This window comes from Squalius cephalus, assembly GCF_949319135.1.
Source record: "Squalius cephalus genome assembly, chromosome: 3".
Lineage (NCBI taxonomy): Eukaryota > Metazoa > Chordata > Actinopteri > Cypriniformes > Leuciscidae > Squalius > Squalius cephalus.
This window is the reverse complement of record NC_137124.1, coordinates 7,724,126-7,747,861: the sequence shown is the minus strand read 5'-3', so window position 1 is coordinate 7,747,861 and position 23,736 is coordinate 7,724,126. Positions and strand designations below refer to the sequence as shown.

Sequence of the window (23,736 nt, the reverse complement as noted above, 5' to 3'; positions counted from 1 at the left end):
AAATATATTAAAATTACTCGAAATATTAATTAGATAATAAAATATATACTACAAATAAAAATAACGAATGGCAATGAAAAGCAAACGGGTTTTTAATAAGGATTATTATTTTGAAATTCTTCAAAAATAACAAAATAGTAGTATAATATAACTTCTGATAATAATCTATATTGTGGTATTACAATATATAAATTACTAATTTATTATAAAATAAGATAATTACATAATACAACGAATGAAAACAATAGATCAATTAAAAAAAAGGGAAGTTGATAAGAATCATAAATTGTAGCAAAGGTAAAAAGTAATACAAATATATAATAATAATTTCTTTCAAAATTAATATAATGATTGTACATGCAACCAGCTAGATTCATAATATAGAAAAATTATGAAGTATGAAAAATATATTAAGTAAATTACAATAATGCTAAATTAAAGCAAGTAAATCAATTATAATAAAATCAAATTAATGGCAGTGAAAATCAAATGAGCAAGTAATAAGAATAATGATCAAGTAAAATAAAGTATAACGCAAAGTTTAATTAATTTGATGATAGTACTATTTCATGAAATATGACAAAAATTAATTTAATATAAAATATAATTACATAATCAAAATGAAACTAACAACTGGGCAAAACGTGGGTAGTAAATAAGAATAAGAAATTGAAATAAAACATACATATATAAAAACAAACAATTTATTATAAAATAATATGGTATAATAATAATAAAAAAGAGCATTAAAAAGCAAAGTTTCAACATCAGGATTTCAATTTCAATGAATATGACCATATATAAAACTATATGCTTAGAACCCGAACATGCTTGTTTTAAAGTGAAGTACTGCTGTGATTCGCCAAAGACACAAAAGAAAAAAAAGGCATGATTGTACATAACTTTCTCTTTATTAAATGCTTGCTCTCATATATCTCTCAAAGAGAAAGACATTAGGCCTAATTCTAGTCCATAACTCATGATCAGTTCATAGAGATTTTACACTGTCTTCCACTAATGACTGAAGTGCTACAGTAAAACTGATCAACTGGAGATTGAGGAGAAGTTTCCCAGTGGCACCAGAAACACAACGACAGTTCAACAGGACTAATGAACGCCACAGTGGTCAAATCATTAATCCAACCTGGGTCCAGTTTATTAATAAGTCATGAATCATGCATCAGTGTGTTTTATTCATAAATAGGTGTTTCAGTCCAAGCTGCAGTAAAAGTCCTTCTCTCTGCGGTGCTGCTGCACCGGCATGTCCCTCCTGACGTCCCGTAGCGTCTGCAGGTCGATCTGCACCAGTGTTACGCCCACATCTGCCCCCCCGCAGTCCCCGATCACGCCCCCCCACGGGTCCACCGCGAGAGCGTGTCCGTAAGACGCCCGCCGGGAGTGATGAGATCCGACCTGAGCCGCCGCCAGCACGAAACACTGCGTCTCGATCGCTCTCGCCCGCAGAAGCACCTGAGAGAACAGCGGGTTCAGTGCGTCTGCCGACAACAACTTCACTGTGAGAATACACTTTGATTCACAGGCTTGCAATTCGATTCAATTCTGATCTTAATTATATAAATATATATATAGCAGGTAGACAGATATAAAAATAAAATGCATTGCCCGGCCAAAAAACAAAAAGGTTGCTGTTCGGATTTAAATTTATATGTTTGGCAACAGTTCTTATATCCCGAAGTTATCAATGTAACAGCACAAAACTTGTCGCAAAAATGGATGGCAGGCGCTACGAGTAATGTTTGTTTAAAGGGCTGGAATAATGCCCCTTTTTACAAGATGCATAATAAGTCTTTGATGTCCCCAGAGTGTGTATGTGAAGTTTAAGCTCAAAATAACCAACAGATTATTTTTTATAGCATGTTAAAATTGTCACTTTTTGAGGGTGAGCAAAAACGCACCGTTTTGTGTGTGTCCCTTTAAATGCAAATGAGCTGCTGCTCCCGGCACAGAGGGCGGAGCTTCAAGAGCTTGTGTGTGTGTAGCTCTGACATACTGGGAACTATATTCTCAGAAGGCGAAGCACTGCTACTTCTGCGGAGTGATTTACTCCAACTCTGAGCGAACTCTCTGCTCCTCACCATGGGCATCTCAGGCCCTGCGAGCAAATCACTCCGCCCAAGTAGCAGTGCTTCGCCTTCTGAGAATATAGTTCCCAGTATGTATACGGTTAGAAGATGGCTGTGTCTCATGTGACCTTGTTATTTGTACATGCTGTGACTATACAAATCACAACATGTAAATAGATAAATGTTGGCGTTATTTTGTCACTTATTGGGAGCAGTATGCTAGCTGGAGCCGTTTACCTCCAGTCTTTGTGCTAAGCTAGGCTAGCGGTGGGTGCGTCAGACAGAGTTACGTCACGCACGGAGATCAGAAGGGTGTGTATGGACTTATCTAACTCTGGGGGATACGATGAATAAGCTAAAGTCCTAAAAAGTCGGCGTGTTCCTTTAAGTTTTGTTCATGCATCAACTGAAAACAGATTACTGGGATTTAAAGGTGCACTGTGTAATATTTAGGAGGATCTGTTGACAGAAATGCAATATCATATACATAAGTATGTTTTCAGTGGTGTTTAGACCTTACTTAATTAACCGTTATGTTTTTATTACCTTAGAATGAGCCGTTTCTATCTACACACACCGCGGGTCTCCTTACATCGACATGTTTCTACAGTAGCCCTAAATGGACAAACCCGTTTCGTCACTATGTTGTTCTTCCTGCAAAGAAGCGAGCTAAAATCAGCGAATAAAACACTGACACAATGATGAACAAGTAACAATAATATTTGCAATAACATATCATTTTACTGAATAATTAAGTAAACTTAATTTCTTAATTGATCTTTGTAAAGAAACCTCATAGCTGAACTGGCTACTCTCTGCTGTCTCAGACGACGACATCACTTCCTGTCGGCCACCGTAACTTCTGTTGGGTGCAATTCGTAACCTCACCACTAGATGCCGCTAAAAATCACACACTGCACCTTTAAGAAACGACACCAAAATAAGATGCAATTAAATTCGGAGAAATCAGTATTTTCAACCCAGTCCTAATTAAACCGCTTCTGTAGTGTCAGGATGAATGCGCTGATGAAGCACCTCCCAGTGCGCGGCTCCGGTGGCCACAGTGAAGGCTGATGGGAAGGTCAGGATCTCGGCTCCGTGCCTCTGCAGCGCTGACGACAGCTCAGGGAAACGCAGGTCATAGCAGATGCCCAGACCAACCTGCAGATATCAGCACAATGGCACAACTTTTGTTTAAATCAGACTGAATTCATTCCGCTTGTTGAATCCGAACGTAGTGTTTACGCGAACGCTAAACACGTGATCGGGTTGATGTGCGTGATTATATGTCACAAGCTTCAAATTGGATTTTTTTTTTGTTGACATGCGCACACTGCACGAATATACAGAGTTCCCCGCTGTTTGCACATTGTCTCCTACATTGGTTCTTTATTTGTTTTAAACAGCAGACTTTAATATTTACCCATTTCTGGTCCTAATTTGGAGTAAACATGAACCGTTGTGCCGCTGCTTATATTTATAACGCTTTAAAAACGGTCATCTGTGGATGAGAGTGTGAAACAAGCACTGGTGGGACGTTGTCCTGCTCCACTTCACAGACGCTGAGTCAAAGGAGAATGTTAAAATGACGGGACACTCATTTATATGACACTTTATTCAACAGGAAGAACAGCTCGTTCCACGTGACATTACACTATTACAACGTCATCGCACATGCGCAGTGCTTTCAGTTTCGGTGTTCAAGCCGATCAAGTGTTTACATGTCCTCTCGATCGGATTAGAAAAGGAATAACCCAACCCTTTCAATCCGATCAAAATTTCATTGGGATTGAGCTCGATCGGATCGATTAAGGTGTTTACATGAACGCTTTTCAGGCCGATTGAGCCGCCAATCCGATTACTAACGGATAGGGGTGTAACAATATATCGTGTCACAATATATCACAATACAAAAATGCAACACTGACTATGTTTACATGCAGCCAATAACCCGTTCAAAACCGGAATATTAGCAATAACCCGGTCGCACACGGCCATGTAAACACCGGCAAAAACCCGAATATGCTCATATCCCATTTTTAAAAACCCGAATATGATCCCTGGGGTACAACTTTTCTAACCCGAATATTTGGTCATGTAAACGCGTATCGGCATATCCCCATCAAAAGGAACATTGATTTGTGTTCTGCGCATGTTCTATTCGCAAGGAATCTTGGTCTTTTGAGTAGAGACGGCGCATACAGAAACCCGCGTGCAGTATACCGGAAGTAAACAAGAAGTAGAGGTAAACATGGCGAGACGCAGCACAGCACCACACTTTTGGAGCGAGGAGGAAAGCGCAAACTAAGGCGATCGCTATCTGCCCCGAACTATTCATTATCCGCGTGCTGCTGCTGTTGTTGTTGTCTTTGGATACAGGAAGAAGAATCGGAAATTACGCATATTGCGTCTTAAGGTTGTCCGTACGTCCAGACGCTAACCGTGCGTCGCCGTTTACATCGGGATATTGCCAATTGATTACAAATTCCATGTATACAGGAGTAACTCTCTCTGCTCACGCATGTAAACGGGTTATTCCGAATGTTTCAGAAACCCAAATAGTGACCTTAACCCGACCATAACCCGAATATTGACAGCTTGTAAACGTAGTCAGTATGTGTCGTGGATAGTGGCTGGCAATATGTATTGTGTATAGTTCACCGAAATTGAAAATTGCTGTGTGAGAAAACATTCAAGTTTTCAGAGTTTTAGTGTCAGTACTACATTAAACTACTGTATATAATGTTTAATATAATGTATAATAATGCAATGGGGGAGTATTTGTGGGTCCTGATAATGCCAAATGTCTTATGTTACCAGTAAAAACACATTATTTTAAATATATCCAGTCAGTGACAGAGTGCAAACACATTCGTCTATAATAATTCTGTATTTTCAGCTTCTGAATCATGAATATTTTTATTCTGGTGTCACTATTGTCCTGTGTATTGGGTTTCCAAGTCCAAGCCTATTCATTTACACCCACAATAATATCAAATTTAGCATTTTAATCAACAGTAAATATTTTTGTTAACCTTTTACCATGTGTCTTGGAGTATCGCAATAATATCGTATCGGGAGTGCAGTATCGTGACATGTATCGAATCGTGACGTCAGGGTATCGTTACACCCCTACTAACGGATTATTTGGTTGCATGTAAACGTATCGAGTGAGCATGAGAATCAAGCCTGTGCGCTGTTCCTGCTGTTGTACCTTCCCGATGGGCGTCTGGACCGGCGGGAGCAGTCGAGGTCCCGCTACTGTGAAAGCGCTCTCTTTAAGAGACACACCTTTACTGGTCAACTCCACATCAAACAAATGAGCCTTCCTGTAGACCGACACGACCTCACCTGAGCGCAGGAACACACACACACACACACACACACACACACACACACACACACACACACACACACACACACACACACACACAGATCGTATTATACATGCTTCTACTTACAGTGTCATTTCATATATCTGCAACTATTATAATATACATTGCATATACGTGTGGGACGCCTTATACTGGTGACAAATTCCTTGTACGTTTTGCATACTTGGCCAATTCAGATTCATACCACTTAAAGGGATAGTTCACCCAAAAATGAAAATTAGCCCATGATTTACTCACCCTGAAGCCATCCTAGGTGTATATGACTTTCTTCTTTCAGACGAATACAATCTGAGTAATATTAAAAAATGTCCTGGCTCTTACAAGATTTATAATGGCAGTGAATGGCTGGAGAAGTCCAAAAAAAGTGCATCCATCCATGATAAAAGTGCTCCACACGGCTCCGGGGGTTAATAAAGGCCTTCTGAAGTGAAGCCGTGTGTTTGTGTAAGAAAAATACCCATATTTATAACTTTATAATTTAACCCTAATAGTGCTGTGCAACAAACTGAAGCTCCTCTTCTATTATATAGAAATCCTCCGACATTTCTCTTCCAAGTTTCTAATTCGCAACCGGTGTTTTGTTTTGCTCTTTCCTCTGTACGGATGTCTGTCGGAACTCAGAAGCTAGTGATTATAGTTTATAAAGTTATAAATATGGGTATTTTTCTTACACAAACGCATGGCTTCTCTTCAGAAGGCCTTTATTAACCCCCAGAGCCGTGTGGATTTACTTTTATAATGGATGGATGCACTTTTTTGGGCTTCAAATTTTCTCCAGCCATTCACTGCCATTATAAAGCTTTGAAGAGCCAGGACATTTTTTTTATATAACTCAGATTGTATTCGTCTGAAAGAAGAAAGTCATATACAGCTAGGATGACTTGAGGGCGAATAAATCATGAGCTTTCATTTTTGGGTGAACTATCCCTTTAAGACATTTTTTCACACAAAATCACATTTATTATAATGAAAATGAAGCCTATATTAGGGTCGCTCAATTTTTTTGCATTGTGATATTTTCAAGACAATTAAGCACATTTACACACCCATATTTTGTTTTTAAATAATTTGATCTTGCCATGAGAACACACTGATTTTGATGTGGAAATAAAAATAATTAAATTAATAAATAATTAAAACTGTGATGCAGAACATTTATAAAATGTTTCAATTATCATTTAATAGTAGTATTTTCTGTATTTAAAGATAATTATTAAAAAATATTTTTTGAAAGAAATCATTGTATTACAGTATTTTTCTAAATAAAATATTTTTAAAAATCTCTTTAATAATCATATGAAAATGAATAAAAAATAAAAAATCGGAAACGAAGTCTACATTAGGAGAATTTGGGGGTTTTTTGCATTGTGAAAATATTTTCCTATCAATTAATTATACTTTAAAACCTAAATTATTGTATTTAATTGTTATAAAATATTTTGATCTCACCATGAAAACAGGCACCGATGCTGATATAGAAATAAATAATCATAACTGTAATGCAAAAAAAAAAAAAAATTATATATGCAACTAGTATTCCAATATCATAGTAATATAATTTAAACATCATTGTACTTTTAATTTATAAAAATCATTGTATAACAGTATTTTTATAAATAAGAAAATATAACATATTTAATATTTATTTAATATTGTTTACTAATTAATAAAATATAATAATTAATAATATATTTTTTTAAATTGTATATCCGTAACAAATCACCTCATCTGAGAATTACAAAAAGGTCAGAATGCAAAGATTGTAATGACCGTAAAAAAAGGCTTAATTTTGTATTTTGATTCTGGGGAGAAATACAACTAGACGTTTTCACGAGATTCACCTAAAGTACCACATGTAAGACTAAGTACCTTGTCCGTTGATGATGACGTGGCTGTTATAAATGCGGCGGTCTGTTTTCCAGTCATGTCCTCTCTCATGAAATCCACCCAGAGACAGCCACAAGTCCAGCTTCCTTAACCACAGACAAGCATCTCATCAACAACGACTTCTGGATCATATTTGTTAGTCACTTATACACCCGTGGGCCTTTAACTAACCTGGCCAGGTGTGTGTAGCGGGTTATGATGTCACCGTCCAGACTCTCTGAGAGCGCCAGCGTCTCCTCGCGGCTGGAGCCAATGTAGTCGAAGCCCTCCGGCAGGAACACCATACTGGCCCCGCCCTCTTTGGCCTGCTCAACCAATCGCGTGCAAGCGCTGAAGTTGGCCTCTTTGTCAGGGGTGGCGGTCATCTGACAAACTGCTGCCACAGGAAGTGATGACGACATCCTGACAAAACAATCATTTAATAATCAATCATCTAATAATAATAATAATAATTAAAAAAAAAACACTTATTGTGTTTGTTCTGTTTTGACCGCAGATTAAGGATCAAAAGTGTCACCCCCTAATAGAGAGGTTCGCCCAAAATGAAAATTCTGTCATAAATTATTCACCCTAATGTCGTTCCAAACACGTAAATCTTTCGTTCATCTTCGGAACACGAATGAAGATCTTTTTGATGAAATCTGGAGCTTTCTGTCCCTCCATTGACAGCTATCACTTTGACGCTTCAAAAAGTTCATAAAGAGATCTAAAACTAATCCATATAAATTGAGTGGTTTAGTCCAAATTTTCTGAAGAGACTCGATCACTTTATGCGATGAACAGATTGAATTTAGGCTTTTATTCACATATAAACATTGAACGAAGCTCAAACATGATGCGTAACACGAGAATGAATCTCATTGGTTCTTGCAGAAGTTCAAACGTGATGCGTAACACGAGAATGAATATCATTAATGTTTGAGTTGATGAATGTTTATATGTGAATAAAAGCCTAAATTCAATCTGTTCATATAGCGAGCGTGTCTCCAAAAAACTTGGACTAAACCACTCAATTCATATGGATTAGTTTTACGATCTCTTTATGAACTTTTTGAAGCGTCAAAATAGCAGTTGTGTAGCTGCAACGGGACAGAAACCTCAGATTTCTTCAGATCTTCATTTGTGTTCCGAAGATAAACGAAAGTCTTACGGGTTTGGAATGACACGAGGGTGAATAAATAATGACAGAATTTTCATTTTTGGGGAGAACTAACCCTTTACTAAATACATTATTCCAAATAATGGTTAGACTCAATGTCTCAATTGCGCCTTAATGGACACTAACCATAACTACTCAGTAAAGTCACAAGATTATTATGGTCTATTTATTTTGCGATTACAACAAATAAAGTAAAAACATTAATTTATACATATTACATCTCGTTCATCAGAACGCCATGCACATTTAAAGAACAATAAACAGAATGTGGATTAAAATGCAAGACCTTGAGAAGTGTTATATGACACGAAACAGCATGCAGAAACACTCACCTGATCTGTCCTCGCACAGTCAACAGAGCAGCCGCGAGAGAAGCTGAGAACAGACGCATCGGCAGCGGGTGAATGAAGCTCGCTGGCTTTCTGTTGATCACAGCTTGCACTTTGAGCCCGTTTCATCCACTGCCAAGCCAATGACTAACTGTACAGCTGACATATTAACTCCGCACGACCTAACTGGCTCTTATCACAGAGTACGAGTGTGGTTTTAAAATAACAACCCTGTCATTTGAAATATATTATAGTTTATGTTTGGGTAAACTGAGTGTCTTAATCCAAAAATAATACACAGAGGTCTCGTGTGGGCGCGGCTTCACTGCCAGGATGTTGCTTCTGATTGGACGGTTACGACGTGTCTAGTCTAAATAATTATTTTCATATTTCAATTACTTAACGTGAATCCCAATCATGATCTATTTATCAGTATCATTATTCAGGTGTAAATTATTAAAGATAATTACATTTCTCAGCGCGAAGTACAGGAAGGACCAATCAGATCGCTGTAAGATTATATCTATTTATTATGTATCTATTTATTTTAAAACGAGATTTCCAATATATAAATAATAGAAATCAACAAATTTAAAAGATTATATTTCTTCTCATATAAATGCCCTCGATAGGACTGAAGATTTGATTTCGGTCCAAAATTCGCGCCTCTTGTGAAAGAACAACATTATACTTTTCATAAGAAACTGGTATCAGAAACGAGTAAAAATATATGGCTGGTATTTTGTGTTTGTTTGTTTTTAACATCTGCAATTTCAGACAGGAATGTTCTCGGTCAGCCGCTCATGTGACCGTTAGGGGTCCTGACTCGTGCGGTTGCAGTTCATCATGGCGGCGAACAGTAGCAACAGCACGAGCGGTAAAAGCGCTGGAAAGCAGTCCGCTCCGTCTGCCGAGCAGGTAACGGCGAATTGGGTTTATTACAGTAACACATGAACATTTAATCCTCGCTGCGAGCGAGAAACGCGGCGGGACAAAACCAGAACACTCCTCCTGTAAACAAAGCCTGAATTCGCCCGACGCCCCTCATTGTAATGCACGAGTTCAGGTTTTGTCGCGTGTATTTGGGATGTGCGGTGTATCGTGGTCGGTACAGACTGAGACGCAATGCAAATGAAGATGAAAGAGACTGTAAATTCATGAACCATCAAATCTGTGTAGTTCACGTTAGGCAGAATGTCTCCACCCATTAAACTAGTACATGCCCTCCTGTCTCTTTAAGGAAGGTGCATCGTGTGTCACTATTCCTGTCATGGGACAGAAGAAACTACTGGAGTGACAGTGCGCACTGCTTAACAATGTCCTACCTTATTAATAATATCACATGCATGCATTATTGATGTGTGTGTGTTGTGTGAATCAGGTGGTGGCGACCTTCCAGAGGATGAGGCAGGAGCAGCGCAGTATGGCCTCCAAAGCTGCAGAGTTTGAGATGGAGATCAATGAACACAGGTGTGTTTTAGAAGTCGCTTATAATAAAGGTGACTTACTGTGATTTCTGCTCCTCCGGAATTATGCATTGGTATGAAGACGTGGCCATATTGCATCTTATGATAAATGATAATGGACCCTTTTCACAGACTCTGATGACGCGTTTCCATTGGAGATTGGGAAAGTTGAGAATCACGTTTTTATTTTTTCAAATAGAGATCGCTAATCACAGACAACTAAACTAAATAACATGCAATTTACTAGAGGTTCTGACAAAATGTTTAATTCAAACAAATTATATATGAAAAAAAAAAATCAGGTTGAGTGAATGATTCAATGACTCACTCATGAATATCACTGGATGAATCAGCGTTTTTTGAACGAATCTCTTGAATGAATGATTCAATGACAAACATTTTTAACAGTCACTTGTCGCCACCTACTGGTGAAACGATGTAATCGAAGTTACTTTCAAAAGGTGATTTGCTCTATTTTGATCGCTACCGTAGACGACAGTGTTTATATACTTAATGTACTTCTGTGATAATATGAATATTTATAACAGAAATAATGATACTGTGTGGTTGAAACGATGTTTGTGAAGCTGTTTAATGTTCGCTGTGATCGTAGTTGTCAAATGTTTAATAAACACAGGCGAATCGCTGTCGTTTAGGAATAAGATCGCATGGGTGCTTGAATCGCGATCGCCATCTTTTAAAGATTATTCATACAGCTCTAGTTTCCATAGTTATTAACCTCATAAATCTAGCATTTAATACACATTGTGTACATTTATAGCACGTTACATTGTGTTATATTACTATTAAATTACAGAAAACTAGCCTGAGATTCTGATTATAAAAACAAAAGTCTCACTACATTCTAATCCATTGGGTTTTTTTTTTGGTATGAAGCCGTGTCCATATTGCATCTTATGATAAATGATAATGGACCCTTTTCACAGACTCTGATGACGCTTTTCCATTAGAGCTGCACGATTCTGGATACGTTGAGAATCACTTTTTTATTGTTTCAAATAGAGATCGCTAATCACAGACAATTAAACAAAATAACATGCAATTTACTAGAGGTTCTGACAAAATGGTAATTGCTGCAGTCGATTTAAAATGTTTAATTAAAACAAATTATTGTTTTAAAAATCAGGTTGAGTGAATGATTCAATGACTCACTCATGAATATCACTGGATGAATCAGCGTTTTTTTGAACGAATCTCTTGAATTAATGATTAAATGACAAACACATTTTTAACAGTCACTTGTCGCCACCTACTGGTGAAACGATGTAATCGATACAATGTTTATTTGAAGCGTCGAGTTACTTTCAAAAGATGATTTGCTCTGTTTTGATAGTTATTGTAGACTACAGTGTTTATATACTTAATGCACTTCTGTGATAATGAATATTTATAACAGAAATAATGATACTGTGTGGTTGAAAAGACTGTTTGTGAAGCTGTTTAATGTTCGCTGTGATCGTAGTTGTCAAAGGTATAATAAACACAGCTGGAGGAAATACATTATTTATCGAATATATCGGCCAAATTTTCTTATTGTGTCGATAACATTATAAATGATCATACCGATACTGATATGGTGGCCGATATATCGTGCATCCTTACATTTTTTTAAATTATGCGCATCTTGGCATTGCCATCCATTGTTTTTTTTATGTGATATCCCTAAATGCACTTAAGAATACGTAGCTGATGATTTTCCAAAAATGTGAAACCTCATGTTTAAAGCACTTCCATATTTGAGCCGTTGTGCTTTAAAGGCAGTGTTAGACGCATGCTGTTGCTCTAACGCTCATCACTTCCTCTTCACAGCCTCGTCATTGACACACTAAAGGAAGTCGATCCCTCACGGAAGTGCTTTCGTTTAGTCGGCGGTGTGCTCGTGGAGAGGACCGTCAAAGAAGTTCTGCCAGCGTTGGAAAACAATAAAGAACAGGTTTGAGTCTCACAGGCCTTGTCCACACTAATGCGGATTCGTTTGAAAACGCATCTTTTCGTTTTGGTCTTTCCGTCCACACCGAGACGGCGTTTTTATTAATGAAAACTAAGCTTTTTTAAAACGCTCTCCAAAGTGGATACATTTGAAAATGCTGTTTCCGTGTTGTAGTGTGGACTGTCGAAATAGAGGTATTTGAAAAACGCATGTTTAGTCATGTGACGCATATTGTACCAATAGATATTCATGTTTATACTGGTATTGTGCCTGTTATGTGCTGTTCACTTTCACACTGTTGCTAAAATGTTACTTTGCACACTCTTCATATCACAGTCCTGCAAAGATGACAGAAAAATTACTCACATTTGCTGCGGCAAAACATGAGAGCAGTCGCGTTTTACACCAAACATATAATGGTGATTGAGTGCGACCTGAGCCCTATTCGGACGGGACTAGTGTAACATGGAGAGGAGGAGTAAAGTAATAATTACCAGAGCTTCTCTGTGATTTTAGTCCCGTCCGAATGTGCATCTCAGTGATCATGACTGACAATGTCAGTAAAGATTACGGCGACTTACCTTCAGTAAAAAGGTCCGGAAAAACTACCTCAGGTGATACTAATCCCGTGCGAATAGACCCTCTGTAAATATGTACGTATTTTGTCATTTCCTGTTTAAAAGTAGTTTCCTGCGGTTTTTCAAGTATGGAGACGCTTGACGAAAAGCATCAGTTGCATTCTAGACGCTGGGACGAGTCTGTGGCAAAACTCAAGTGTTCTCCACACACCATTCAGATCAGAGAGGAGATCGAGAGCACTTGTTAGAGGCACGAAACATCTTTTAGCGTTAGCTAAGAGCCTATTACCAACACAATCCAATCTGAAGTTAATTAATACATCGTTCGACCGGACATAACTGTTTTATAAATATAGGTTATATGTGTTTGCGCACGTGACATCAGGAAGCAGCGTAATACACACATGTCGACAGGAGGGTGACGGCGATGAGTAAATCGAGTTACTCTCCCACTTCTGCTAGTTTTACTGAGATCTCTTATCCCGTGCGAATTGGCCATTAATATTACAGACGTCCTGTGGTAAAATTACATTACTCCATCTCCCCTTGTAAAGTTAATCCTGTCCGAATAGGGCTCTGGACCGCATCAGTGAATGGTAAGATATTTTACTAAATACAATGATCCTGTCAGAAGAATTGCGCGATAACTTTATTTATTTTCCGTCTGTATCATCTCAGTGAGGTTTAACGCATGCTCAGTAAAGGTGAATTTAGCGTTTTCAGGCGTTTTCCAAAAGCTTCTCACCCACACTGAAACGCCAGAAAACGCTAATGTGAACTAGCCTGTCTCCGCCCTCCTACGTGCATCCGCTCAATTTTCATTTTCCGTCAGTACGTCGTCTAGGTTTGCGTTATATTCGGGTGTTTTCTCCGGCCAATTTTTACCTGTCCAATCAGCGAACAGAGGGAGTAGCTGAGAACGATGACGTTGAGGTCGTATGATAGTTTGAGTTGTAGTTCAGTAATGGCGGCGGAGAAAGATGCGAGCGAAGCTAAAGTTAAAGCCGGAGCAAGAACAATCTTTGCTGAGTTTTGTTGGTGGCCATGATGTTGTGGCCCTCCTCCCCACGGGGTTCAGGAAAAGTCTGATTTTCCAGCTCGCTCCGTTAGTGGTGAATGAGTTGGCTAAGCCGATAGTATGACATACGTCACGACCAAACGTTAGCAATTGGTTATGGCAGATCCAGTGTGGCTCTGGGCAGATCCAATAGTTTTAAACTTCCCCTTCAGTACCCGCCTTCAAGGAAGTTAAAGGGATAGTTCACTTTGAAATTAAATTTTGGTATGTTTTAGCTTACCTCAAGGGCATCCAAGATGTAGGTGTCTTTGTTTCCGCAGTAGTTTCAATTTTGATATTTTTAGGTCAAACCGTTCTTGTCTGCGGGCGCTTCCTGGTGTGTGACGTGTACGCATACTGGTGCATAGATATACAGGTGCTGGTCATAAAATTAGAATATCCTCAAAAAGTTGATTTATTTCAAGAATTCAACTTAACAGGTGAAACTAATATATTATATAGACTCATTACATGCAAAGTGAGATATTTCAAGCCTTTATTTGTTATAATTTTGATGATTATGGCTTACAGCTTATGAAACCCATGAAATCAAAATCCCAGAAAATTAGAATATTACATGAAATCACACAGTAATTACACAGTGATACCATGGTCATTGAACCAGGTTTTGGTTCTTTTGGCAGTGTGGGCCGGTGCAAATCCTGCTGGAAAATGAAGTCAGCATCTCCATAAAGCTTGTCTGCTGAAGGAAGCATGAAGTGCTCTGGAAATGTCCTGGTAGACGGCTGCGTTGAGTGGACAGCACAGTGGACCAACACCAGCCGATGACATGGCTCCCCAAACCAACACAGACTGTGGAAACTTCACACTGGACTTCAAGCATCTTGGATTGTGTGCCTCTCCATTCTTCCTCCAGACTCTGGGACCTTGGTTTCCAAATGAGATGCAAAATTTGCTCTCATCAGAAAAGAGGACTTTGGTCCACTGTGCTTTATTAAATCCAGAGTCAACGCAGCCGTCTACCAGGACATTTTCAGAGCACTTCATGCTTCCTTCAATTTCCAGCAGGATTTGCACCGGCCCACACTGACAAAAGAACCAAAACCTGGTTCAATGACCATGGTATCACTGTGTAATTACTGTGTGATTTCATGTAATATTCTAATTTTTGGGGATTTTGATTTCGTGGGTTTCATAAGCTGTAAGCCATAATCATCAAAATTATAACAAATAAAGGCTTGAAATATCTCACTTTGCATGTAATGAGTCTATATAATATATTAGTTTCACCTGTTAAGTTGAATTCTTGAAATAAATCAACTTTTTGATGATATTCTAATTATATGACCAGCACCTGTATATACACTAGATGTTGCATTAAAGACATTCGTTCCAATGAACTGCCGTAGCCAAGGCGACATCTAGTGTATATATATCTATGCACCAGTCTGCGTACACGTCACACACCAGGATGCGCCCGCGCCCTCAGATCACTTGGACGTGGCTGTGTTCAAGAGGTAAAAACGATATAAATACTGTTCGTTTTCTCACACAAACCGCTCGTTTCGTGTCTTAGGCCATCAATGTGTACTTACGATGGGGAACTGTTTAATTTGGACGATGGGGAATTGTTTAATTTGGACTCTGTGCATGCTCTTTGAGACAGTGACCATAGACCTGCATTATAGGACTGACAGACAAGAACGGTTTGACCTAAAAATATAAAAAATTGAAACTACTGCGGAAACAAAGACACCTACATCTTGGATGCCCTTGAGGTAAGCTAAAACATACCAAAATTTAATTTCAAAGTGAACTATCCCTTTAACTCTTGTCAATCGGGAGTGTCCAGACTCTCTGTACAAATGAAATGTACGAGAGTCTGGTAGGACCAGGCTAAGTGTGGATGGAGAGCGTTTTCAAATGTATCCGGATCAATGTAGACGTAGCCACTAATGTTTGCTTGACTTAAGCGATGCATCCTCACAGTTTCTCTCTATCCGATCAGATCTCGAAGATTGTGGAGACGCTGAACACACAGATGCAGTCTAAAGGACGGGAGCTGACGGAATACCGCGAGCGCTACAATATCCGATTAGTGGGAGAAGACGAGAAACAAGGCAAAGCGGACGCCAGTCAAGCCAAAGACAGCGAAGGAGGGCCTAAAGGTGGCGCTGGAGTGCTCGTCTCGTAGTGCAGCGCTGCTTTAAATGCCGCTTAGAAAACGTTGGCGCTTTAATATTTGCGGAGAGACTGAGTTGGCATGTTTACGTTTAGTCTTACAAGTGCCAGTCGTAACACACGAAAGAGAGTGAAAGTCACATTTTGTACATTCATTAGATTAGAACATAAAACACTCTGAACGTTCATTTCATTCAACAAGTCATTTCTTTTTCACTGAGTTCAAAAACGTTTCCCGTCATTTGCTTTAAAGTTCCATTTATGGCATATAAATATTCAACAAAACTAGACTAAACATCCATTGATGTGTCATGACTAAATGGACTGCATAAATCCACCATACTCAACGGTTAGACTTTCACTGCTCGAGGAAAGGAGTAATAACTAGTGAAATGAGTGTGACGACCAGCGACTGTCTCGTACCGTGGATCTCTGACTGTCGACCGCAGATCTACTCCATCGTTAATCATGTCACAACTGTACGTCTGTGGACGAAGCCTTATGTTTGTTTTGTTTTTGTGGTTGTTTTGATTATTGAATTAAAAATACACAGTTGAGCAAGATCTTTTCAGTGTTGTGTGTTCACTAAATTCACACACTTGTTGGTGCAAAACACATAAAAAGGGTGCTGTTCACCATCAGTTATTAACTTGTGAGAAATAAATTGATTATAATTAATATATTTTCAAGTACGATTGTATTATTGCAATAGTAATGTCTTTTTATAGCGTTAAAAATAATAGTATAAAACTATTCAAATTGACTGGGTTTATAAAAAAAACTGCGAATAAAGTTTGTTCACTTAAACGCTAAGAAAATAAATAAAATATTTGTGTTTGTTTTTTATGAGATGTTTATATATTTTGACTAAACTGTGCAGCCCCATACTGTAAATAAATATATTTTTTTTAGGTCAAATACACTACACTGACACTAGATACTTTTTGGGCTGTGAAATTTTGCTAATGTGACCACATATTAGACATTTTAAATGTAAAAAATGTGTATTATGATATGCACACATTTAAAATGGGGTTGAGTTTGTTATATTTTAACCAACTGTCGATAAAACTGGCCTCACGAATTGACTGGATAAAACGGCCATTGGGTTTTTAAAATAAATATATAATGAAGTAACGGTTTAATGTAGTATTTTAAAATACACAAATATTAAAATATTTATATACCATAGTTAAGTGCATGAAACGATGTATATTAAAGCGAAATCGCCCACAGGAGGCGGGTTTATGTAGCAGTTCAGCCAATTGCTGTGAACATGTTGATGACATGACATAAAATTGAGCCAATCAGCGTCCTCAAATCTAATCGAATCGGGCGATTATTTAATTGTCCCCAACGAGCCACTTCTCGGGTCTGGACTCGTCTTTAGGAAAAGCAAACCAGTGTTTCACTTGTAAAGTTTTGATGGAAGACGATTGTAATCAAGGTAAGGAGAGAGTACAGGAGTCGTACATTAGGCAAGCGTGTTTTTATAGGAGTTTGAGAAGGTGAAAGTCTTTATCAAACACTCAAGCACAGACTCAAACACTGACTCGGACAGAGCAACTGATCGACCCTTCAGTTTCGACACATTCAGAATGATGTTATTTTCCATTTGTGTTTTGGTGTGTTTAATAATTCTGAACGGATCGGTATAGTGTCAGTTTGCAGTCTGGTCAAGGCTGGTATAATGGTCTGATGGCATCTCCATGTGGCCCTGCTTAGTATTGCAGCTAATATCTCACAATAGTACTGTTATCACAAATAAATGCAGCCTCAATGAGCAAGAGACTTCATTCAAAAACATTAAAAATAGTAATGTTTCCTAACTTTTGACCGGTATATATATATATAAGAAGAGTTCAGATGCAAAAGCCTGTATGTGCCATCTGAAATTTTCTTCTAGAATAGTCATTTTTATCAAGCTTGTATATTTAAGTTCAATAATTTCACTTAAATGGCAATGCAAATTACCTATTAATTGTCATTTAAGTGAAATTACTTAACTTAAATATACAAGCTTTATAAAAAAAAAAGATCATTCTAGAAGAAAATTTCAGATGGCACTTACAGAGCATCTGAACTCTTCATATACACACACACACACACACACACTCTAAACAAATATAACATTTATTTTTCCTCACAGTTTTTGCTGTTGCACTGTATACATAAAATTTATGTCATATATTGTGAATTATTATAGTTAAAAAGTATGTTTCAATTTACCTTGAAGAAAGCTTGCAGAAAAAGTTTTGTGAGGATCATCCTCAAACTTAATCCTGAACTTGGTAAAACAATTATCTATCTAAAGTATGTTTCAAGCCTTTCTAACGTTAAATCTTTTTTTCTTCTTCTTCTTCTTCTGGTAATTTTTTTTTTTTCTTTTTTTTTTTTTTTTACCTGTGTAGAATTCAATTGTTCTGGGGTCATGATGTTGGATGTAGCACAGCATTATCTAGAACATTTTCATTAGCTGCCACTGGTACTACCATGTACAAAAATCTGTATATTTAGCATATTGTACTATAAGATTGCAGGATTTCCGGAGTCTCTTATTTACCAAAATAAAAAAATAAAGTTTCCGACGAGGATGGGATTCGAACCCACGCGTGCAGAGCACAATGGATTAGCAGTCCATCGCCTTAACCACTCGGCCACCTCGTCGCTTGCGTCCACGATTCTTAACTTAAACTTTTTAATTGTCGCTTTTAGAAAATAATGAATACGTTTTTGACGCCCAGTGAGTATTTACTGACATTTCGTCTGATTGCTAATAACAGGGAGTGTTTATAACATCGAAACTATCGCACAGACGTATTCCAGAACACATTTAGAGAGCCGAGCCCGTTCTAGGGTGTTTACGGTAAGCGGAACGGTAAACACGCATGCGCAGTGCGTGCTCTTCCCGAACGCTTTTCTCTTCTGCTTGTTCACAGGCGTCTAACGGGCGTCTTTTCGCTTGCATCCAAACATGCAAGTCAATTCCCGCTCAATCTGACCTGCACTACATCTTGCTGCAATGCAATGCAAGTCAATGCAATGTCTGCTGCATGCATGAGGGCTGCATAGCTAGAGCTAGTGTTGCCCTGGCTAACCCTAGCTGATCTGTGTGTACTGTAGCCATAGACACCATTTTTTCATTAATATTCATTAAAAGGTACCAGTAATTGTAATGCATTTCTCTAAAAAATGCTCAGTGTTTAAGGTGGTGCTCAGTGCGCTTCTCATTGTTGCACTGTTGCAGCTTTTATATCTGTCTTTCCTTTCAAAACTGCATGGCAAACAGCAGCGCTACAAGTACTCAGAGCTGTTCGGATCCAAAAAAACTGCAAACCAAGATGAGAAGAACCCCAGACGGGAACATCTCAGATACTCTTTATCCACAGGCGGCATCTTCGATGGCAGTGGACAGTATCGTGTGTATAAGAACCTAATCAAAAGTGACTTCTCCACCAATCAGAAGCCAGGAGCAGATCCCAGATCGCACCATCTGGCGTTGGCCACGCACACGACGATCAACAACCTTCACCATTTGAACTCTTTGCTTGAGCGCTGGCAGAATCCTCTGTCCATCGCTATATTCGCACACGGACAAGATGTCAAGTTCGCGACGGCCTTCGTCTACGCCCTCAGCTTGTTTTGCCCTCAAGTTCAAGCGTTGGTTGACTTCCACCTGGTCTGCCTTTCAGGAGAAATGGCCAGTTTTCCAGAGCAGGATCGAGAGCACTTCGCCGGTCTCGAGGAGAAGGGCTGTTCCGGTGTCTTCGCGAATCTCGAATCCCACCGAGACAAGTATAAAAACTACGCCATTGGAAACAACGTCTCGTACCCGAACAACCTTCTTCGAAACGTGGCCCGCAGCGGCACAGACTCGGCCTACATCCTGGTCATCGACGTCGACATGATTCCCAGTGCTAACTTGCACCACCAGTTCGTGACCATGCTAATGAGACGTGAACCCGCCGCGGACGAGGTCCTGGTTCTTCCAGCGTTCGAGATCAGACACACACGTAAAATGCCCGGCTCGAAGCCAGAGCTGGTGCAACTCTATCAGGTCGGAGAGGTGAGGCCGTTCTACGATGAACTGTGCCCTCGCTGTCAGGCTCCCACTAACTACTCCCAGTGGATCAACCGGGCCAGCAGAAGCTCGGGGCCGCTGGAGGTGGCATACACCTTAAACTGGGCCGACCCCTGGGAGCCGTTCTACATCGGCGCTCGATCGGTTCCTCTCTACGACGAGAGCTTCAGGCAGTACGGCTTCAACCGGATCAGTCAGGTCAGTGGGTTTATACAAATAATCAGTTAGCTAAATGCAGAATCGTGCAAAATAATGCAATCTTTTTTTCTTTTCTTTTTTAAATAAACATGAAAATATCTACATAGCATATATATATATATATATATGTGTGTGTGTGTGTGTGTGTGTGTGTGTGTGTGTGTCTGTTTACAGTGGCTTGCAAATGTATTCAAACCCCTTAATTTTTTTTCACATTTTGTTATGTTGCTGCCTTATGTTCAACTTTTTTTCCCCCACATTAATCTAAACTTCACAATACACTCCATAATGGCAAAGCAAAAAAAAATATTATAAAGCAAATTGCAAATTTATAAAAAAATAAAAACTGAAATAATTACATTGCATAAGTAATGTAATTATTTCTTGTCCCTTTTTTGGGACACTTGAAATTCATGATTAACAATATATATATATGAGTAGTCTGAAACAGAGCTCATTCAAGCCCATTTCCAAGCCGTCGAAATCGCGGCACCAATCAGAAACATTGTGGCGGGCTTTACACAATGACGATCGTTCTGATTGGTTTTAGGTCTATCCAATTGCGCCCAGAGGCATTTGAGCGACGTCCGTTGGTGAAGCGCATCAACTTTTAAATGCATTATTATATTCAAATTGCAAACACATGAGGACAGTCTCCATGAAAGACCCACTGGCAGATGAACGTGCTACTACATTTCTCTCCGAAACGGTAGGAAATTAAATTAGATTTAATAGAGGATTTTAACTGTGAAAGATGATTGACGGCAGTTTACGTGACAGGATGCACGCGACAGATCCGTTCGATAAAGATGACGAAGTAGTATGTCCCAAAGCTTGCCTACTTTTTTGCTACACATTCAAAAGTAAATACCTTTTCTTCACAAAAAGAGTACATACTTTTATGGCGTAGTGGAACTTAGGCGAATTGGGACGCAGCATATGGCTTTACACGATGACGATCGCTCTGATTGGTTTTAGGTCTATCCAACTGCGCCCAGAGGCATTTGAGCGACGTCCGTTGGTGACGCCTCTTTGGAAATGAGTTATTAAAGAAGCTTTGCTAGACCATAACTCAGTTACTACTGAGAATGGTCTGGTTTTAACTGAAAACCTTCTTATGGTGTAAAATATGAATTTATTTTCTTCGTTCATTCATGGCTCAGTTACTCACTGATTGCCTCACCCTCTTCTCCTCAGGCCTGCGAGCTTCACGTCGCCGGTTACCGGTTCTCCGTTCTGAGCAATGCGTTTGTGGTGCACAAGGGCTTCAAGGTCCAGGGAGAGTTTCACAGCAGGAAGGACGAGGAGAACCGGAAGAACCGGGTCCTCTTCCGCAGCTTCAAGGAGAGCCTGAAGGACAAGTATCCCAACTCTCCTCGCCACTGCTGAGGAAATCCTCAACATCTTCCAGACGCTTGAGATGCACAGAGGAAAAAACTCAAACTAAGAACCTGTCTGAATTTACACCTATTTCAAAACAACAACAACAACAAACTGTACTGTATAAGAGAATGCGCATCGTTTTATTTATAAGCTGATCGGTCTCGCTTTTAAAGAGAGACACTAAATAAAAATGATCCTTTTTGTTTATAATGATTAAAATGTTTTTAAATGTGTGTGTATTGTGAGAGCAAGATACAAATTAATTTAATACCTTTAAAGCTATTTATTGATTTCATTGTCTTGCTCTCTGTAGTTTTAATGTATTATTTAACCTGAGAAATGTTTTATCTAAGTAAATAAGAAGTTACTGAACGTTGGTCAACACTAATAATAGAGTTTAAGAGGCGAGATGTTGTGACTGTACGGGTACATGTGTTCGAGTTTCTGACGAGACGGATTAGTTGTAAAGCTATTAACATATTAAGGTCGATAGGCACCCTTTATGCTAATAACGGCTCCACAGCATCTGAAAATCATATTAGTGTTTTAATTATATCTGACTTGTGGATTAGGGGTAGATGACAACTAAGCAACATTAGATTAATGCAGGATTTTACAGGTTTTAGTGACTGAAAGATGAACAGGCAATACTGTGTGTGTGTGTCAGATATTTACATGAACTGTAAGAGATATGAAATGTTTAACACTGAACGGGGATTGTTTGTTCTGTCCTTTTTGGAAGCTAAATTTAAAAAGATTTCTTTTTTTTAAATACTTTTTTTCTTGCCTGATATCAAATGTATTTTTTTTTTCCAAATAATATCGAGTGTCTTTTTACATCAGTTTCCAATAGTATTATTATTTAGCCGGTTATTTTCTTGTCATAGTAGCTCACTTTGGTTATTTATCTCTTTTTTCCCTGATAGTGCCGTGTCGTATTGACAGCATGAATGTTGTGACGTTTGAACACTGGAAACCTTATTGTGATGCTGAAGAGAAAATTACTGTTTTATAACATTCTGACACGGAGTGAACATGTAATTCTTTGAACATTGTTTTTGTTATTGTTGAATGACAAATGAGTTCTTCTGTTATTATTATTGATACTGACTTGTTCGTTTTTTTGTATCTTGTTACATAAATCTACAACATTTGTGTTGGTGGTGATTCACTTTAAGATTATCATGACTATCAAGGTCAAGGTCAAAGTTTATTTATATTGATTGCACCTTTTAACAACACGAATGTTGACCAAAGTGCTTCACAAGTAAAGCAAAAACTTTTTTATTTATTTATTAAATTGAAAACCGTAAAATCAATTCTTTGTTTCACAGGGAGCCAATGGAGAGAGGCTTGGATAAGTTGAAATATAAGGCCTGAAATATGTTCCCTCTTTTTTGTCCCAGTCAGGAAACGGGCTGCAGCATTTTGGACAATCTGTAATCGTGAGAGTGATGACTGACTAATTTCAGCATACAAGGCATTACAGTAATCAAGTCTTGAGGAAATAAAAGCGTGAATAACAGTCTCCAAATCCCTAAAAGTCGCTTTAGCTGGAAAAAGCTCGCCCTGACCACTGAATTTATTTGTTTGTCAAACTTCAGATCGGAGTCAAAAATGACCCCCAGATTTTTAACATAAGAGTGATTGTTTGACTGAAAATTCCCTAAGAAAGCACTGTATTTGTCAATCTGCAGTTTTTGAGCCAAACAGGATAAACTCCGTCTTGTTTTCATTCAGTTAAAGACAAATTTCATCCATCCATTCTCTAATATCCTTTAAACATGCTAGCAGGGAAGGAACAGAATCACTACCAGAGTCTAATGGTAAATAGAGTTGGGGATCACTATCATCTGCATAGATGTGATAGGAGATCTTATGATGCTCAAAGATCGAGCACAGTGGAAGCATGTAAAGCGAAAATAAAACTGGACCCAGGATCGAACCCTGTGGCACTCCACAAGTGATTGGCACTGGGGAAGATGAAAATTCTCCAATTTCTACAGATATACTCCTATTTGAAAGA

The 23,736-nt window shown here is 38.6% G+C and overlaps 3 protein-coding genes across 5 annotated transcripts; 2 read left to right on the top strand and 1 right to left on the bottom strand.

The window, feature by feature from the left end:
• Positions 1–890: 890 nt before the first annotated feature.
• nit1 (nitrilase 1) lies at positions 891–9,061 on the bottom strand. Of its 2 annotated transcripts, none has more exons than XM_079867662.1 (6): positions 8,858–9,061; positions 7,538–7,768; positions 7,349–7,452; positions 5,299–5,435; positions 3,120–3,245; positions 891–1,470 (listed from the first exon to the last, which is right to left on the bottom strand). In XM_079867662.1, the coding sequence occupies exons 1-6, from the start codon at positions 8,914–8,916 to the stop codon at positions 1,210–1,212; spliced, it is 918 nt and encodes a 305-aa protein (XP_079723788.1). In that variant the 5' UTR covers positions 8,917–9,061; the 3' UTR covers positions 891–1,209. The 2 variants fall into 2 exon arrangements, with proteins under 2 accessions (XP_079723788.1, XP_079723789.1); XM_079867663.1 differs by having other exon boundaries at positions 1,433–1,496.
• Positions 9,062–9,168: 107 nt separating this feature from the next.
• pfdn2 (prefoldin subunit 2) lies at positions 9,169–16,333 on the top strand. The gene is made up of 5 exons (XM_079867664.1): positions 9,169–9,365; positions 9,632–9,772; positions 10,236–10,324; positions 12,151–12,274; positions 15,876–16,333. The coding sequence occupies exons 2-5, from the start codon at positions 9,701–9,703 to the stop codon at positions 16,059–16,061; spliced, it is 471 nt and encodes a 156-aa protein (XP_079723790.1). The 5' UTR covers positions 9,169–9,365; positions 9,632–9,700; the 3' UTR covers positions 16,062–16,333.
• Positions 16,334–17,390: 1,057 nt separating this feature from the next.
• b4gat1 (beta-1,4-glucuronyltransferase 1) lies at positions 17,391–22,885 on the top strand. 2 transcript variants are annotated; one of them, XM_079867657.1, is made up of 3 exons: positions 17,391–17,495; positions 19,438–20,327; positions 21,525–22,885. In XM_079867657.1, exons 1-3 carry the CDS (start codon positions 17,474–17,476, stop codon positions 21,714–21,716), a joined length of 1,104 nt encoding a protein of 367 aa, XP_079723783.1. In that variant the 5' UTR covers positions 17,391–17,473; the 3' UTR covers positions 21,717–22,885. The 2 variants fall into 2 exon arrangements, with proteins under 2 accessions (XP_079723783.1, XP_079723782.1); XM_079867656.1 differs by lacking the exon at positions 17,391–17,495 and having other exon boundaries at positions 18,937–20,327.
• The last annotated feature ends 851 nt before the right edge of the window (positions 22,886–23,736 follow it).

Excerpts from the sequence above, each read along its gene's own strand:
- pfdn2 (XM_079867664.1), top strand. The coding sequence starts at position 9,701 with ATGGCGGCGAACAGTAGCAACAGCACGAGCGGTAAAAGCGCTGGAAAG. Across the intron at positions 9,773-10,235 it reads CCGCTCCGTCTGCCGAGCAG|GTGGTGGCGACCTTCCAGAG; the intron begins GTAACGGCGAAT and ends TGTGTGAATCAG. Across the intron at positions 10,325-12,150 it reads ATGGAGATCAATGAACACAG|CCTCGTCATTGACACACTAA; the intron begins GTGTGTTTTAGA and ends TCCTCTTCACAG.
- b4gat1 (XM_079867656.1), top strand. The coding sequence starts at position 19,224 with ATGCATTTCTCTAAAAAATGCTCAGTGTTTAAGGTGGTGCTCAGTGCG. Across the intron at positions 20,328-21,524 it reads GCTTCAACCGGATCAGTCAG|GCCTGCGAGCTTCACGTCGC; the intron begins GTCAGTGGGTTT and ends TCTTCTCCTCAG.
- nit1 (XM_079867662.1), bottom strand. The coding sequence starts at position 8,916 with ATGCGTCTGTTCTCAGCTTCTCTCGCGGCTGCTCTGTTGACTGTGCGA. Across the intron at positions 5,436-7,348 it reads CGTCATCATCAACGGACAAG|GTGAGGTCGTGTCGGTCTAC; the intron begins GTACTTAGTCTT and ends TCCTGCGCTCAG. Across the intron at positions 1,471-3,119 it reads CCGGAGCCGCGCACTGGGAG|GTGCTTCTGCGGGCGAGAGC; the intron begins GTGCTTCATCAG and ends CTGTTCTCTCAG.